Source organism: Pseudorca crassidens, chromosome 2 (assembly GCF_039906515.1).
Source record: "Pseudorca crassidens isolate mPseCra1 chromosome 2, mPseCra1.hap1, whole genome shotgun sequence".
Classification (NCBI taxonomy): domain Eukaryota; kingdom Metazoa; phylum Chordata; class Mammalia; order Artiodactyla; family Delphinidae; genus Pseudorca; species Pseudorca crassidens.
In genome coordinates, this window is record NC_090297.1 from 7,788,700 (window position 1) to 7,806,175 (window position 17,476).

The following is a 17,476-nucleotide window of genomic DNA, read 5'->3' on the forward strand; positions in this document are numbered from 1 at the left end:
AGTGAAATTTTATAATTTTCCTGATCTAGAAAAATTGTTTTCTGTTAGAAATGTCACTGTGTAATGGAACAGCCTCTCATAAAAGGGATTGGAATCTTAAGGCAGAGGTAAAGGGGAAAAATTTATAGAGTCAAAATTATTCTCAAAAATACCTTTATTTATTACTCTTTTCAAATAGTGTATATTCTCTCTATGCATATATGTATGAATTTACAATGTATATAGTAACAGAACATATAATACAATTTATGTCATGATAAATAAGTGTGCAAAATACAGTTTAATAGTAGTTTTACTCCTACAATTATAATACTGATAGTTGAGTCACAGTTAATTCTAGTATAATATGAAGAGTTGAATTCACATGAAGTAAAATCAATGACATAACAATAGAAGAGACATAATCCCTTCTCTTCCCCTATATGTGGCTTTCTTTCTAAGGAAACATTATTGAGGTGATACTGTTGAGGGACAGTAGGGATTAGATGAGAAGAATGTATTAAAAACTTTCCTTTTATTTCATTCAAAGCATTTACCTTTGATGTTGATGCCATTAATATTTAGAGAAAAAAAGAGAAAGGGGATCTCGCTAATCCCTTTAGCACGCATGGGTAATGTAGTACTTCTGATTTATGCTCTTCGTGCCTCTCATTCTGTTTCTACAGTTATGTGAAGAACTATTTGAGAAAATCAATGACAACTGTAACGAAGAAATGTCTTACTCTGTAGAGGTGCGTAAAACTGTGGATTAAAAACAGAGTCCTCTGTGCTCCATTCCCTCAAATGCTACTTTTCAATGGTTCCTAATTATGACTGAGCTATAGATCACTTAACCATTGCCCCAATTCTGTACTTTGAGGCTATTTCTAAGTTTTGGTTATAATGAAGAATGTTGCAATTAAATCCTTGTTCATAAGTTTGTGGCTTTATTTTCAGTTATTTCCTTCTTATGTATGTTGGTTGTCAGATGGTACATTTGAATTGCCAAATGGCCTTTTGAAAGGCTATACCAATTTTCTGTTCCATCAGGAGGGTGTAAGCACCCACTGTGTCCTCGTCATCGTTTAGTAATTTTATTTTTTAATCTTTGCCAATTTAATAAGGGAAATTTTCTCACTTTTAAAATTAGAATTTCTTTGATTAGCAGTGTGATTGAACATCTTGTAAATTATGTATATGCCTGTTTATATTTTGGGATTGCAATGTTTTTGTTATTCATTTGCATGAACTCTTCCCCCTTTAATATTATTAATAATGACTTTTGACAGGCATAAGTTTTTAAAATATATGTAATCAAATCTCTTCTCCTCTTCTCCCCTTTGTAATTGTTTACAATCTTGGAAAGTTATTCTCCATTCAGTGTATATACCCTAGTTCTTTTGAGAAGAGGTCTGTAGAATTACATTTATATATGTTAGTTTATTTGATAAACATTTCCACTTTTTTGTACAAGTGCTTTATGAAGCTGTTGTTTTACACATCCCCATTTTTGGTATTCAGTTTCATAGTAGCTGAAGTTATTAAAACATTCTGTTAACATGAGCTTGTTGTTTTGAGAAATCAGTCTGTTTTTTAAGTGACTTCTAGATTTTTAAAAATGTATATGTTGTGACTTTCTATAGGTCTTATGCAATTCTTAGTTGATCCACTTAGCTGCTTTGGGTTTTTTCTTTACCTTTAAAGTGTTGTATAAATTTCAAAGAATTCTGCCTGGTAACTATGATGTACCAAAAGGGGAATGTGCTGCTCTAAAAATATGTTTTGTTAAAATGAATTCTCTGAATAGCTTGTCTCATCCTATAACTATTCTTTTTTGAATATTAAATGTATAGCAAATGAAAATCAGTAGATCTTTATTAATCATTCTTATTAAAATATCATAAATTTTAAATAAATTCAAAGGATAGGGAGAGTGACAATGTGATTGAAGTTTTTGAGCTTATAGGTAATAAAAGAAGCTGCCATTTTCTTTCATATTATTCAGAGTTCACAGGCTTATTTGGAGTGCACAGTGTATCCCTAATCCCAGTGTGAACAACAACTTTGTTGTTCTTCACATTGGTGGGACCTCTACCTCCTCTCCTGCCTCTCTCCCTTATTTACTCTGCTGCAGCCACACTGGCCTTCTTTTTTTTTTTTTTGCTGTTTCTGGAATACACCAGGAACATTCCTACCTCAGTGCCTTTTCATTTACATTTCTTTTGGCCTGAAATTTTCTTTCCTGGATGTCTTTTTTTTTTTTTTTTTCTTTTTAATATTTATTTATTTAGTTGCGCCAGGTCTTAGTTGTGACAGGCAGACTCCTTAGTTTCAGCAAGCAGGCTCCTTAACTGTGGCATGCGTGTGGGATCTTGTTCCCTGACCAGGGATTGAACCCGGGCCCCTTGCATTGGGATTTCAGAGTCTTTGCCACCAGGGAAGTCCCAGTATCTTTTTGACTAAGTTTTCACCTCCAAGTCTTTTGCTCAAATCATACCCTCTCAATGAGGCTTGCCATGACCACCTTATTTAATTTTGCAACTTGCCCTCTACCCCAGCACTCCTGACCTCTCTTGCTCTGTTCTTTTTTTTTTTTATAGTATTCATCACTTCTACCCTACTTTATAATATTTTACTTATTTTTTATGTTTGTTTTTTATTTTCAGTATCCTTTTTAGAATCATAAGCTCATTAGGGCAGGGATCCTTATTTACTGATGTATGCCAAGTGCCTAGAAGCTGATGGTGCTCAGGGAATTGAATTTGCCAAGTGGGGTCTATGATGGTTGGTTCAGAAGTAGTGATGTCTTTAGATGGATTTGCATATTAGAGAATAAGTAACAGAGCACATCAACCTTACTCAGGTTATTTGGGTCCTCTTAGTACCATGCCTGTGTGAAAAGGGACAGCAAGTTTTCCAAGAAAATATAGTATCTTCCTGGGATTCAGGATTGTATGTACAAGTTTTAAGTACACGAGAATGATTAAAGTTGCCATTTCAATTTCTCATGTAGGATAACCTGCTTTAAGAAAGAATATTTGTTGTCCTGTTGTTTTATTCTTGTAATAGATCAATTATCTTTTGAGGGTTTTCAGTATTTTAAAAACTGATTTTAAAATACAGTATAAATATAGTCAGAGCAGACTGAAAGAGAATGGAATGGAGATAGGTTTATTTCAGATATTCTGAAAATGTTTCTCTAGAAATTTAAACTTGAAGAATGCAGGAGTTACATTGTATGCTTGAACAACGCAGTGACACAGAAGTGTTTTATTCCTAGGGAAGCATTGTGATGAGGCTTACTGTGGTGAATTTTTCCCACTTCAGAGCCTTGGTTGCTTAGAGGTCTGATCTTGTAGATCCTTCAAAGCCAGACTCTTGAGTGAAGCTCATCTGACTGATGTTAGGAAACCACCATGTTGGTTTGTTACTTTCCCATGAGGAATAAATATTACCCTGACCAGAACACTCACATTAGCAAGACTGGTATATTATCCTCCTGTGGGCAGACCTCTATTGGAACCCTGTTGTTTTTTTTGGTGAGTATGGAATTGGAGAGGAGTTGATTAGACAAATTAAATGTTCAGTTGCTTCAGATGAAGAAACGATAGTCTAATACATCCCTTTCCATGATAGGAATGTTCTTGCTGATGGGACAAGAATTCCTGAAGTGTACTGTCTGTGGCTTCCCCTTTCCCCAGGGGACTTGGATAGGTCCTCCCAAACAATCAGGTTCCACACTAACCAACGCTTACCCCTTCTGACAGATATATGTTTGGTCACAATGTGGCCAGACTTAAAGTATGAGTCGCAGATCTCTTTTGTCTAACCTGCTCTGGAATATTGATGTTGTTCCTTGGTTTTAACACTAATAGAAATCTTGTTTCCAAGCTTTTGGAGTAACCTCATTGTAATCCCCAATTATTGACAACAGCATGCATTAAAAAAACCCAAAACACTAATAACTGATAAGTTACTACTAAAAATGATATTTTTTCTGCCTAAGACAAGTAGCAGCTATTGTGTGCTGAGAGAGCCTGTTTACCCCCTTTTCTTTCCTGAGAAAGTCAGAAGGCTGGTTCTAACCTACTCAGTTGTATCTATGTTACTGGTAATAGAATAAAAGGGACTGGAATTGTTATTTCATATTGTAAAGGTTACTGATCTCTAATTGTAGAGCTTTTAATAAAAGGTGAAAAGATAAAAAGATTTTAAAATCTTTTTAACTTTTTCCAAGTCCTCTAAATCACTTTAATAATATGTTCCTAGGTGAGCTACATGGAAATTTACTGTGAAAGAGTACGAGACTTGCTGAATCCAAAAAACAAGGGTAACTTGCGTGTGCGTGAACATCCACTTCTTGGCCCATATGTGGAGGATCTGTCAAAGTTGGCAGTAACTTCCTACACAGACATTGCTGACCTCATGGATGCTGGGAACAAAGCCAGGTATGGTAGGAAATAGACTGATGACTGAGGTCTTTGGTATATTTTGAGGCCTTTTGTTCCTGGTTAAGGATTTGAGACCACATTTATAACTATGAAAGTTGCTTTCACTGTGGAGTCCTCTGATCCTTTGGCTATGCTAGAGAAGCAGGGTCCTCAACATATTTGGTATCCTTCTCATCCAAACAATGCACTGCTGAAACACGTTAGAACTTTAAGTTTTACTATTAGGTTTTCATCAAGTTGTGGTAAAATGTTGGTTATCACATGCCTATGGTAGTAATTGATTCCAGAATAACTGAGCACCTAATAAAGAATGAAAATCAAATGCCTTGGTGGTTTCTAAAGGTATAGCTGGAGTATGAAGAATGATTCTGATGGGGTGCCTTTGGAGTTGGCAGGTAACTTGATAAGTTCACAGATAAGGTATATTGAGAGCAATTTTGTGTAAGTGACAATCTTGTAATCTGAATAAGTTTAAAGCTGTCGCTTGTGATTATTATGCTTATAATTTGAAGGCTATTGTCATTTTAACATTCATCTAAGGATTCCATTGTCATGTGGTCACATTTATGTTTTTTTAGGACAGTGGCAGCTACCAACATGAATGAAACAAGTAGCCGTTCCCATGCTGTGTTTACCATTGTTTTCACCCAGAAGAAACATGATACTGAAACCAACCTCTCCACTGAGAAGGTAGGAGAACTTCAGTGTCTGGGCTTGAGTTGTGGGGAATGGGGATTTTCAGAAGTCCCTCCTGCTACCTTCTGATTTTGTGGAAGGGAAGAAAGTTGCCCTTTTACTTAATGAAGGGTATTTTATACTTTCCACTAGTCATTTTTATTCCACTCTAAACCAGTTTTGAGCATGGGTTCTTGAGTGAAATTGCAAGATATAAAATAAGGTTAAGAAAAAACAATCCAAGACTTTTGAGTCTCAAAAACTGCTCTATGCAATAGAGTTAAGCAGTTCTGTGGGGAAGAAGATCCTTCCTTTTCTTCTTGACTAGAATCTCTTAATTACCTTGTTAACTTCTCTGGTATGTGTATTTTAGTTTTTTGAGCTCTGATAATGTTACTGTGGAATTAAACTGTTTAAGCAAACAGTTAAGCAGACAATATGTATTTTATTCTTGGGAAAAAAATAACTGCACAGCATTTCTGATGTTCGTCAAATACCTGTGCTTGTTAGTTTCTCATTTTCTACAGTGGTTGGTTAAATTTAGTAGACTTCGGGATTAAACTGCTTGCTTTAGATCTTAGCTCTGCCATTTTTCTGCAGTGTTATGTTGGGCAAGTTAGTCTTTGTGCCTCAGTTTCTCTAACCTCATAGGATTGGTGAAGAGGAGTAAATATTAATATAGGGTAAGTGCATCTACTAGTGCCTGGCACAGAGTAGCCACTCAATAAATGTTAATTTTATTGTTATTACTATTAATAATAGACTTACGTTGATTTCTACTCTGCCTACATTCCCAAGTAGCACTCAGCTGGATTTTTAAATCTGAAGTTAGATTTATTGTCCTGGCTGTTATAAAAGATCTTGCCTTATAAACTGAGTACTTTGTGATGCTGATACCACTAAAAACTAAAATCAGCTTTTAGTTGGTGACTTGTTTGTTCATTTTAGCTGAAGATTATTTTTCAAAATACACTCTTCATATAGGTGATCAAATAACTTGACACTGCCTAGCCAGAGGTTCTATATTAATGTCATTTAGTAGTCAGTATTTGTCTGAATGGCACCAAGGAACATGCTATGTGAAAGAATTTTTTCTTTTCTTCCCTGATGTTAAATCTACAAAAATAATGACATTAACCCATAACCATAGCTTCCTTGATAATCTGATTTGGATACTTTTCTGTAAACTTTCCTGAAGCTTTAAAAATTTTTTTTAAACAACTTTATTGAGGTGTTATTGAAGTGCAACAAACAACACATATTTAGAGTATAAAATTGGATCAGATATATATACAGTAGTCCCACCCTTTATCTGCCGGAGATAACATTCCAAGACCTGCAGTGAATGCCTGAAACTGCAGATAGTATCAAAACCTTATATATACTGTTTTTTTCCCATACATTTATATTTAGGATAAAGTTTAATTTATAAATTAGGCACAGTAAGAGATTAATGACAATAATAAAATAGAACAATTACAATAATATACTGTGATACTGATATGTGAATGTAGTCTCTCTCACTCTCAGAATATCTTATTGTAAAAATTTAGTGCCTTTTCCATCGTAACTAAGCAGTTATCACACACTGTGGCCATAACTTTTGCAGCCTGAAGTGCAACAGCAAAACTAGCATGAATTTCTTTTTCCCTCTTCACAATTTCATGAATAGAAGATTCATTGTTACCGTAGATATGAGCAACCTCAGCATACACTTAAAGGAAGCACTGTACGGCTTCTCTTTGGCATATCCGAATTACCAGCATTACTACTCTTGCACTTTGGGGCCATTATTAAGTAAAATAAGGGTCACTTGAACACCAGCACTGTGATACAACAATTGGTCTGGTAACTGAGCCAGCTACTAAGTGACTAAGGACTGGGATATGCTGGACAAAGGGATGATCACATCCCAGGCATGGACTGGGATAGAGCGAGATTTTATCATGCTGCTTAGAATGACACACAATTTAAAACCTGTGAATTGTTCATTTCTGGAATTTTCCATTTAATATTTTCTGACTGCCGTTGACCATAGGTAACTGAAACTGTGGAAAGTGAAACGGTGGATAAGGGGGGACTACCTGTACACCTGTAAAACCAGTACCACAATTCAGATAATGAAAATTTCTATTACTCCCAAAAGTTGCCTTATGCCTCTTCGTAATCTCTTCCACTCTCATCCTCAGGCAATCCCTGATTTGATTTCTGTCACTATAGATTAGTTAACACGCTCCAGAATTTTGTATAAATAGAATCATATAGTACGTACTATTTTCTGCCAGCTTCTTTCAGCTTAGCATAATGATCTAGAGATTCATCTGTATTGTTGTGTGTATCCATAGTTCACTCATTTTCATTGCTGATCAGTATTCCATTGTATAGATAGATCACAGTTTGCGCATTACCTCATCTATTGATGGTCATTTAAATGAACAGTTTTTGGTCATTACAGATGAAGATGCCATGAACATTTGTATACAGGTCTTTGTGTGCATACTTGTTTTTTGTTTCTCTTGGTAAATGCCTAGGAGTAGGGGACTTCCCTGGTGGTCCAGTGGTTAAGAATCCACGCTTCTACTGCAGGGGGTGCGGGTTCAATCCCTGGTCGGCGAACTAAGATCCTGTATGCCACACGGTGTGGCCAAAAAAAAAAGAATTAAAAAAAAAAAGAATAAAAAACAACAACAAAAGATACCTAGGAGTAGGATGGTTGAGTCTTACGGTAGGTGTACATTTAGTTTCTTAAGAATCTGCCAAACTGCTTTCAAAAGTGATTGTAAAAATGTACATTCCCATCAGCAGTGTGTGAGAGTTCCAGTTGTTAGAAGCTTCATTTTTAATATGCCATTTAATGGGTTAATGAGTTTTTTACATTTTTATGACATATCATTTTAAAATGTGTTTATCCTAAAATTACTTCTTTTAAACCAAGATAATTGACATGAAATTTTTTTGCATGCTCCTTATTTTTTTTATTTTTTATTTTTTTGCGGTACGCAGGCCTCTCACTGTTGTGGCCTCTCCCGTTGCGGAGCACGGGCTCCGGACGCGCAGGCTCAGCGGCCATGGCTCACGGGCCCAGCCACTCCGCGGCATGTGGGACCCTCCCGGACCGGGGCACGAACCCGTGTCCCCTGCATCAGCAGGCAGACTCTCAATCACTGTGCCACCAGAGAAGCCCCTGCATGCTCTTTAAATTGACTACAGTATGTTTGTCTTCTTATGCCACGTATGAGGTCTAATTAATATTTTTAGTGTTCTCTATGACTTAATCTTTTAATTTCTTGCCTCTAAATGTTTTCTACTTCTACCTTGCTTATTTTTTAATTGCCCCAGTGTTATTGTTCTTTACCAGGTCAGTAAAATCAGCTTGGTGGATCTAGCGGGAAGTGAACGAGCTGATTCAACTGGTGCCAAAGGGACTCGATTAAAGGTATTTATCTTACCAAATAGCCTAGTCAATAAATGTTCTTTGGGAATTCCCTGGTGGTCCAGTGGTTAGGACTCCTCGCTTTCACTGCTGAGGGCACGGGTTCAATTCCTGGTCGGGGAATTAAGGTCCCGTAAGCTGTGCAGCGCGGCCAAAAAAAAAGATTCTATAACACAGGTCAGCAAACTATGGCCAGTAGGCCAAATCCAGCCCACTGCCTGTTTTTGTAAATAAAATTTCATTGGGACACAGCTACATCTATTTGTGTATTGTCTGTGGCTGCTTTCGTGCTATAGTGATAGGGTTGAGAAGTTGCAGCAGAGACCACATGGCCCACAAAACATTTTACAGAAAAAATTTTCTGTCTTCTGATCTGTAACTTCAATGCAAAGATATGTTACATGATAATAGTTAAGGTGGACTTCATGGTCAAGGTGAAAATTGAATTGTATTTTGAGGAACAGTCAGAATTTGGTTAGATGGAAGTAAGGGACAGTAATGGGAAAAGAATACACAAGATCTAGATGTGAGAACAAGCATGGAGTTTTCTAGAGATATGTTTTCTAGAGATAAACTCATGTCATTGAGTTGTCGGAAGAAGGCTACATCTGTAAGTTTTTGGAGCATGGACATCTTGACGATACTTCAGGTCTATGAGTTAGGCATGTGGTCCTGGCATGTCAGCAAGTGGAGAGGAGTAAAGATTGACGGTTAAAGGAGGTTTTTAGAACTTGTGGTCATAAATAAACAGATAATGCTAGCATATGGTTAATTGTATTTTATGTGTTATATATGATGTGGCAATAGTAGAAATTATCATAATTCTTTTATGTTTGGTGTTGATTTCAGGAAGGAGCAAATATTAATAAGTCTCTTACAACTCTGGGTAAAGTCATTTCAGCCTTGGCAGAGGTGGTAAGTGTTATACGTCATTGCATGAGAAAATTTGTTCAACACATGTACTTGACGATATTTTATGGTGGCTTATGAAGGATGTTCTCTTGGTCCTTTTATATAATCTTGCCTTTCTCCTTTTAAAGCTTTTCAGATAAGATACTGGGTATAACACACTTTGACTTTGTACTGAAAATAAAAGTGATTAAGGAGAATGAAAGTAAATGTAGATCTGTAAAGGCTAGAATTAAAACTAGGTCTTTGCAAAGACCTAAGGTTTGACTATTTGAGCCTTATATCTCTCATAAAAACCAAGTATAGCATTTATTACATATTCTTTTCTATATGATCTTTTCTAGATAGGATACTGTACATTTTAGAATATTTTGAGCAATTGGCCTTGGTGAATGCTGTTGATTTGTGGGCCAATAATATACTTTTTAAAATAGTGTTATTTTTTCTTATTCCTTAGCTATGGAACACTAAAGCTGAAACAATTTTTGTATAAGGGGCTTCATTATTTAGGTTAGAAGCTAAGGAACTACTAGGTACTGTATGCTTTAATTTAGTTTAGTACCTCATTTGAATCCCTAAAAAGAATTAAGTGTTTTCTTGCTTGTCTCTGAGGTGTCATATTCAATTTGTGACTTAAAATTTAAACAAAATATTTTCTATTTGGAGGCTTATCCTGTGTTTTCATTCTCTTTTAAATGCTTTCATCTGTAGGATAATTGCACCAGCAAGGTATGGTGGGGCTTGGTAGAAACGAACTAGCTGTATAATCAGTTGTGATGATTTTAAATCCTCAGCAGGATATATGGAGGCCTAAGTAGGAATGGGACCTTCAAAAAACTTTTTGTTATTTATTTTCTAGCTCTGGAATTTAGAATTACTGTTTAGGGTGACCATGAATCATGAGACTACACACCAAAATTAATTTAGGGAACATGATGTGCTTTGGAGAATGAATAAGGGAACAAGAGAGAAATTTGAGGATGCTTCTATATTGTGTTATCTTATGGTGCTTCTCCTAGCGATCTATAAGATTGTCACTTGAAGAAGTCGCCTATAAACCTCTTAAAGAGCAATCAAAGAAATTTCTTATGGGTACCATTCTAAAACATAGCTGGGGGGCTTCTCTGGCGGCGCAGTGGTTGAGAGTCCGCCTGCCGATGCAGGGGACATGGATTCATGCCCTGGTCCGGGAAGATCCCACATGCCACGGAGCGGCTAGGCCCGTGAGCCATGGCTGCTGAGCCTGCACATCTGGAGCCTGTGTTCCGCAATGGGAGAGGCCACAACAGTGAGAGACCCATGTACCGCAAAAAACAAACAAACAAAAAAAAAACCAGCTGGCTTCTTGAAATTATTGGTATATATTTTTTAAACCTCTTTGTATTATCTTGTTTCCTACCGTGGAAAGTCATGGATTATTTAATCATTAAAAAAATTTTTTCTACGTTTGATTATACGTAAAGTGAAGGCTCTAGAATCAAGTTAAATTTCTAACTGTATCTACAAAACACATTATTTGCATCCTTATTAATCCAGATACAATAGATTTTTCTTTTCCTTAAATTCTACACAGATATTCTAAAATTTATTACTACTCTTTAGCATAAATAATAGAGCACTTTAACAGTTTGTTCTGAATCACAAGAGTAACATCAGGGATAGAGGCGGTGTCTGCATTGAAATATTTTTAAATGTATAGATTTGTGTATTCTCTACTTCTACAAAAATATTAATAAAACATAATGCTCTTTTTCTGTTTTTTCTTTTTAGTTTTATTTTTTGTTTTTGCTGCATTGGGTCTTCATTGCTTCACGCAGGCTTTCTCTAGCTGCGGCGAGCGGGGGCTACTCTTCATTGCAGTGCGTGGGCTTCTCATTGCAGTGGCTTCTCTTGTTGCAGAGCACGGGCTCTAGGCGCATGGGCTTAAGTAGTTGTGACTCGTGGGCTCTAGAGTGCAGGCTCAGTAGTTGTGGTGCACGGGCTTAGGTGCTTCGCGGCATGTGGGATCCTCCCTGGCCAGGGCTCGAACCCATGTCCCCTGCATTGGCAGGCGGATTCGTAACCTCTGTGCCACCAGAAGCCCCTGTTTTCTGTTTTTTATTTTTGTAAAGCTGCCTTAGATTAAGACATCTCTCTCTTATTTGATATTACACATGTGTGGATATTCTTCACATATCTAATCTGGGTTCCAGAACAGTGAAGACTTAAAATTTAGTGATTATTCTAACTTGTCCATTTGCTTATCTGTTCACACCCATATCAACCAGAAGAAGAGTCCTAGTTTTCTATGTATTTCCCACACTGCTCTATGCCACAAAATTTTGCAAATGATTTTTTTTTTTTTGCGGTACGCGGGCCTCTCACTGTTGTGGCCTCTCCCGTTGCGGAACACAGGCTCCGGACGCGCAGGCTCAGAGGCCATGGCTCACGGGCCTAGCCGCTCCGCGGCATGTGGGATCTTCCCGGACCGGGGCACGAACCTGCATCCCCTGCATCGGCAGGTGGACTCTCAACCACTGCGCCACCAGGGAAGCCCGCAAATGATTTTTTTATAATCAGTTTTATAAAGCCCAGTTTAGTACTTTGTATCTGTGTCATAAACTATAATAGATCAGAAATAAATTTTAGTTTTTATGTAACAGGCATGAATTTTGGTGAATTAAGATGTATTATTATTTCCGCTGAGGGGAGAAACAGGATTATTACCATCCATACTTAGTAGTATTTCTTTTTAGAGAGGTTAATGATCTAAGTAAAGCTTTTTATGTAAATACTGAAAAAACTTATTTTGAAAACATTATGGATGTGAGAACAGGAGATTAATTTGTATGAGAGCAAATAGAGAAGAAATGGCTAAAATTCTGCGGTATTTTCAAGTGGAAAAGATTGAAGTTCTATTTATGCTTCTTCATTTAACTACTTCTTAATTTAGTCTAATTGACAGAAGTGAAAATAGAACATTTTAGAATTTGACACTGCTTATTTTTACAGTACTGTTGGCAGTCACTGTAACTGGCATACTTTAAATCTTGCAGCATTTTCAGTACTAAGCACAGGCAAAGTGGAGCGTTTAGGTGCAGTGGGGAACGGAAAGGATAAACTGAGGTTTCAGGCCCCAAGAATTTTATAGTGGAATGAAAGTCACACTCGGCTGTGAATGACTGAGATGGTTAATTCTCGCTAAAGGTCTGTGTAATTTAGAAATAGCACCTGCTGTGGAAAATGACTTTGTAATTGGTGGAACGTATGTCTGTGGGTGGAGTGGGATGAGATGTAGGGGACATATATGATGAGATGGAATTCAAGTGCCAACTTGCCTACTTCCTTTCCTCCTCAACAAACCAGAGTCAGCTACTTAGTACTATTTTTCTGAGTACCCATGCTTTAGCACGAAGTATATCATCCTTAGTTTAATGTAACCTCAGATTATACCAGGAATGGATTATAAAACTGCCTATTACTGGGGAAATGTTGATCAGTGAACTCTGGCTTTCCCCTTAGTAGCTTCTTTTTTTTTTTAACGTCTTTACTGGAGTATAATTGCTTTACAGAATTGTGTTAGTTTCTGCTGTATAACAAAGTGAATCAGCTGTATGTATACATATATCCCCATATCCCCTCCCTCTTGCGTCTCCCTCCTACCCTCCCTTTCCCATCCCGCTAGGTCCCCTTAGTAGCTTCTTAAACTGTCAGGACATAGTAGTCAGCCAGCAGATATTGGAGTAGCTATTATACACAAAGCATTTGCATTGTTTTTTACTTTCAGAGGATGTAATTTCCTCCATTTCAGCACTGGCTTCGCGTTGGTGCTTTTTGCTTTATCCTGTGATAATGAGAAGGGACATGGAGAGAGCAGTACAAGTAAACTATTTTTTTTTTAAATTTTTATTGGAGTATAGTTGATTTACAGTGTTATATTAGTTTCAGGTGTACAGCAAACAAGTAAACTCTTGATAAATATAGAAACTTTATCTTGCAGTCTTTTTAAATCTCCAGATTAGCAAATTACATCACTTTCTTAGACCTTTTCACTTTGAGTACGAATTCTAATGGTTGGATTTATTTTGAACATAATTTCCTTTTAAAGAAACCAAATGTGTATTAATATACAAGAGTTACTAGATATGCAATATCCCACTTGCTGATTTGGTGGTTGGCCAAGTAAATTCATTAACTAAATGAGTTGTTCCTACACATCCAACCTGGAACACACAGGATTCATTCTTGACCCTCTGCAAAAGTAAAAATTATTATTTGAGGATTGGGTATTAGATGATATTAAGGAATTACTGTTAATTTTGCTAAGTGTGAGAATGGTCTTATAGTTACTTTTTCTTTTTTATAAAGTCCTTCTCTGTTAGAGATATGTACCTGAAGTATATTTAGGTAGAATGTTGGATTTGCTTTAGAGCCCTACACGAGACAGGGTAGATAATAGTATTGTACTGGTGTTAAATTTCCTGAATTTGGTCCTTGAACTGTGACTGTGTAAGAGAATGTCCTTATCTGCTGAAGTGTTTAGGGATAAAAGGGCATGGGGTCTGCAGTTTCCTCCAAAACGATTCAGGAAGAAAAAATGTAGAAAAGTGTTTGAGTGATAATTGAAAAGTGATTGGCAAAAAATTGATAATGGTTGGAGCTGCATGATGGATATGTGGTAGCTCATTATGCTACTCTCCAAACTGCTGTGTATGTTGTAAATTTTTAAAAATAAAATATAAAAAAATTATTTATTGGATGAGCTTTGGGTATTGTGAAGAACTGAAGCTGTGAGTGTTAAATTTCAACAGTGATGACATCCTACTGTAATTTAATTTACTTGGGAATTTTAGACTGGTTTGCCTTTTGTGTGAATTATTCCTCTCTAACAACGCTAAGAGAAGCTAAGGCCATTTCTTTCTGTTTAATAGAGTAAGAAGAAGAAGAAAACTGATTTTATTCCGTACAGAGATTCTGTACTTACTTGGCTCCTTCGAGAAAATCTAGGTATGTTGATCCACCAGTGTGTGGATCTTTTTAAAGCTGTTTACTGATTATGTTTTGTGGTTAATTGTCGTGTATGTCTGTTTTTTGAGAAGAAAAATCTCTATTACTAACTTAAGTGCTCTTTCCTTTTTTCGTTTTTCTCTTGATTCAAGCTGGTTGGATTTGCTCACCTTAATTTAATTTAATTTAATTTTTTGGGTTTTTTTTCCTACTGGTTTTATTGAGATATAATTGACATACAGCACTGTATAAGTTTAAGGCATACAGCATAATGATTTGACTTACATACATCATGAAATGATTATCACAGTAAGTTTAGTGAACATCCATCATCTCATATAGATTAAACAAATTAAAGAGATAGAAAAAATTTTTCTTGTGATGAGAACTCTTAGGATTTACTCTCTTAACTTTCATTTATAACATAGTGCAGTGTTAATTATATTTATCATGTTGTACATTACATTCCTAGTACTTATTTATCTTATAACTGGAAGTTTGTACTACCTTTGGACCACCTTCATCTAATTTCCCCTCTGCCCTACCCCCTGCCTCTGGTAACCACAAATCTGATCTCTTTTTCTGTGAGTTTGTTTGTTTATTTGTTTTTGAAGTATAGTTGACCTACAGCACTATGTTAGTTCCTATTACACAATGTGATTTGGTATTTCTATACATTTCAAACTGATCATCACACAAGTCTAGTTATGATATGTTATCATACAGAGATATTATTGTAGTTATTGACTGTATTTCCCACACTGTACATAGCAATCTGTATATATGGATTATTGTAAATTACTGATCTCTTCAGTTCATGCATTTTAACAACTCAGCCTTTTTACCGCACCCTCCCCCACACCCTCCCCCACCAGCCTCACGTTTAATGTTTTGGCATCATATTTTACATCGCTTAGTTTGTGTATCCCTTAATTACTTATTGAGGATATAGATGATTTTACTACTTTTATCTGTTAACCTTCCTACTTGCTTTATACATGGCTTTACTACCTTTACTGTATATTTGGCTTTACCAATGAGATTTTTCCTTTTGTAGTTTTCATGTTTTTTAGTTGTGGCCTTTTCTTTTTTACTTAGAGAAGTCCCTTTAACATTTCTTGTAAAACTGGTTTGGTGGTGCTGAACTCCTTTAGCTTTTGCTTATCTGTAAAACTTTTGATACCTCCGTCAAATCTGAATGAAAGCCTTGCCAGGTAGAGTATTATTGGTTACAGGTTTTTCCTTTTCATCATTTAAAATATATCATGCCACTCTATTCTGGAGAGTTTCTGCTGAAAAGTCAGCTGATAGCCTTATGGGAATTCCCTTGTAGTAACTTGTTGCTTTTCCCTTGCTGCTTTTAACATTCTCTCTTTATCTTTAATTTTTGCCATTTTAATTATAATGTGTCTTGGAGTGGTCCTCTCTGGGTTGATCCTGTTTGAGACTCTCTGTGCTTCCTGGACCTGGGTGTCTTTTTCCTTTCCCAGGTTAGGGAAGTTTTCATCTATTAATATCTTCAAATATGTTCTCTCCCTCTTTTCCTCGTGCAGCCCCTGTCGTGTCATGTTAGTATACTTGATGTTGTACCAGAGGTCTCTTAAAGTGTCCTCATTTCTTTTTATTCGTTTTTCTGTTCAGCTTTAGTAATTTCCACTATTCCATCTTCCAGCTCACCGATCCATTCCTCTGTATCATCTTATCTGTTGATTCCTTCTAGTGTATTTGTCATTTCAGTTATCTTATTCTTCATCTTTTTCTGGTTCTTCTTTATATTTTCTAACTCTTGTTAAAAACTTCTGACTTCTCACTCTGTTGATTCAGTCTTCTCCCGAGTTCTTTGAACATCTTTACAATCATTACCTTGAACTTTCTATTGGGTAGATTGCCTGTTTCCACTTAGTTGTTCTGGGGTTTTATCTTGTTCCTTTGTTTTGAACATATTTCTCTGTTGCCTCATTTTGCCTAGTTTGCTGTTTTTATTTGTGTATCTGGTAGGTTGGTTATGTGTCCTGACCTTGGAGAAGTGGCCTTTTGTAGGAGACGTCCTGTGCATTCCAGCAATGCACTTCCCTCTGGTCACCAGAGCTATATGCTCTAGGGGTGCCTCCTATCTGGGCTGCAAGGGTCCTTCTCTTGTGGCAGGCTGACTACTGTGGGAAGTCTGGTAGGCGTGGCTGACCCCCGGTCCAGTTGGTTTCCAGGCCCTGCCTTGTGTGGAGGCTGCCAAACATTGGTGGGTGGGGCTGGGTTCTGGAGTGGGTGGTTACAGGGCTGGGGGTCCTGGATCTGTTGTCGATTTGCTGGTGGGTAGGGCCAGTTCCTGACAGGGCTGGCTGCAGAGCCTGGAGTGTCCTAAAGCTGGTGTTGGCAATGCTGGTGAGTGGGGCTGGATCCTGGGGCAGCTGGCTGAAGGGTCCAAGGTGTCTCAGAGCTGGTATCGGCCTGGTCGCAGGTGGGACTGGAGCCCAGGGCATTCCGGGGCTAGTGCCAGCTCACTGATGGACAGAGCTGGGTTCCCAGGTCTCTGGCTGCAGGGCCCTGAGGGTCTTAAAGCTGATGTTGGCCTGCTGGTGGGCAGGGTTGGGGCCCAGGGGATTCTGAGGCTGGTGCTGGCCCACTGGTGGGTGGAGCTGGGTCCCAGGGTCCCTGGGGCTAGTGCCGGTGCGCTGGTGTGCGGGTCAGGGTCTTGGGCCCTCTGGTAGACAGGGCTGGGTCCCGGAGTGGCTGTGGGTTCTGCGGGTCTTAAGGCAGCAGACCTGCTGGTGGGCAGGGCCAGTCCTAGCACTAATAAGCTAGAGGGAGAATTCCAAAATGGGATTTGCCTGTACCAGTGTCCTTGTGATAGAACGAGCTCCCAAAATTGGCTGCTGCCAGTGTCTGTGTCTGTGTCCCCAGGGTGCACTTCTGCCTCTTGTCCTCCAAGATCAGCATGTGGGTCTGACCCAGGCTCCTTTCAGATTACTGCTTCTGCCCTGGGTCCTGGAGCGGGTGAGACTTTGTGTGTGCCCTTTAAGAGTGGAGTCTCTGTTTTCCACAGCCT

The 17,476-nt window shown here is 37.7% G+C and overlaps 1 protein-coding gene across 15 annotated transcripts in view; it reads left to right on the plus strand.

Moving 5' to 3' along the window:
• KIF1B (kinesin family member 1B) overlaps window positions 1-17,476 on the plus strand; it is a 151,686-nt gene that overhangs the window by 40,834 nt on the left and 93,376 nt on the right. For 11 of the 15 annotated variants that reach the window (XM_067719827.1, XM_067719817.1, XM_067719855.1 and 8 more), the window contains exons 5-11: window positions 666-731; window positions 4,249-4,427; window positions 5,009-5,120; window positions 8,464-8,541; window positions 9,388-9,453; window positions 10,159-10,176; window positions 14,358-14,433. In XM_067719827.1, coding sequence (XP_067575928.1) covers window positions 666-731; window positions 4,249-4,427; window positions 5,009-5,120; window positions 8,464-8,541; window positions 9,388-9,453; window positions 10,159-10,176; window positions 14,358-14,433 — 595 coding nt within the window. The remainder of the gene's footprint in view (window positions 1-665; window positions 732-4,248; window positions 4,428-5,008; window positions 5,121-8,463; window positions 8,542-9,387; window positions 9,454-10,158; window positions 10,177-14,357; window positions 14,434-17,476) is intronic. The other 4 variants (XM_067719837.1, XM_067719902.1, XM_067719930.1 and 1 more) reach the window with 1 other exon arrangement.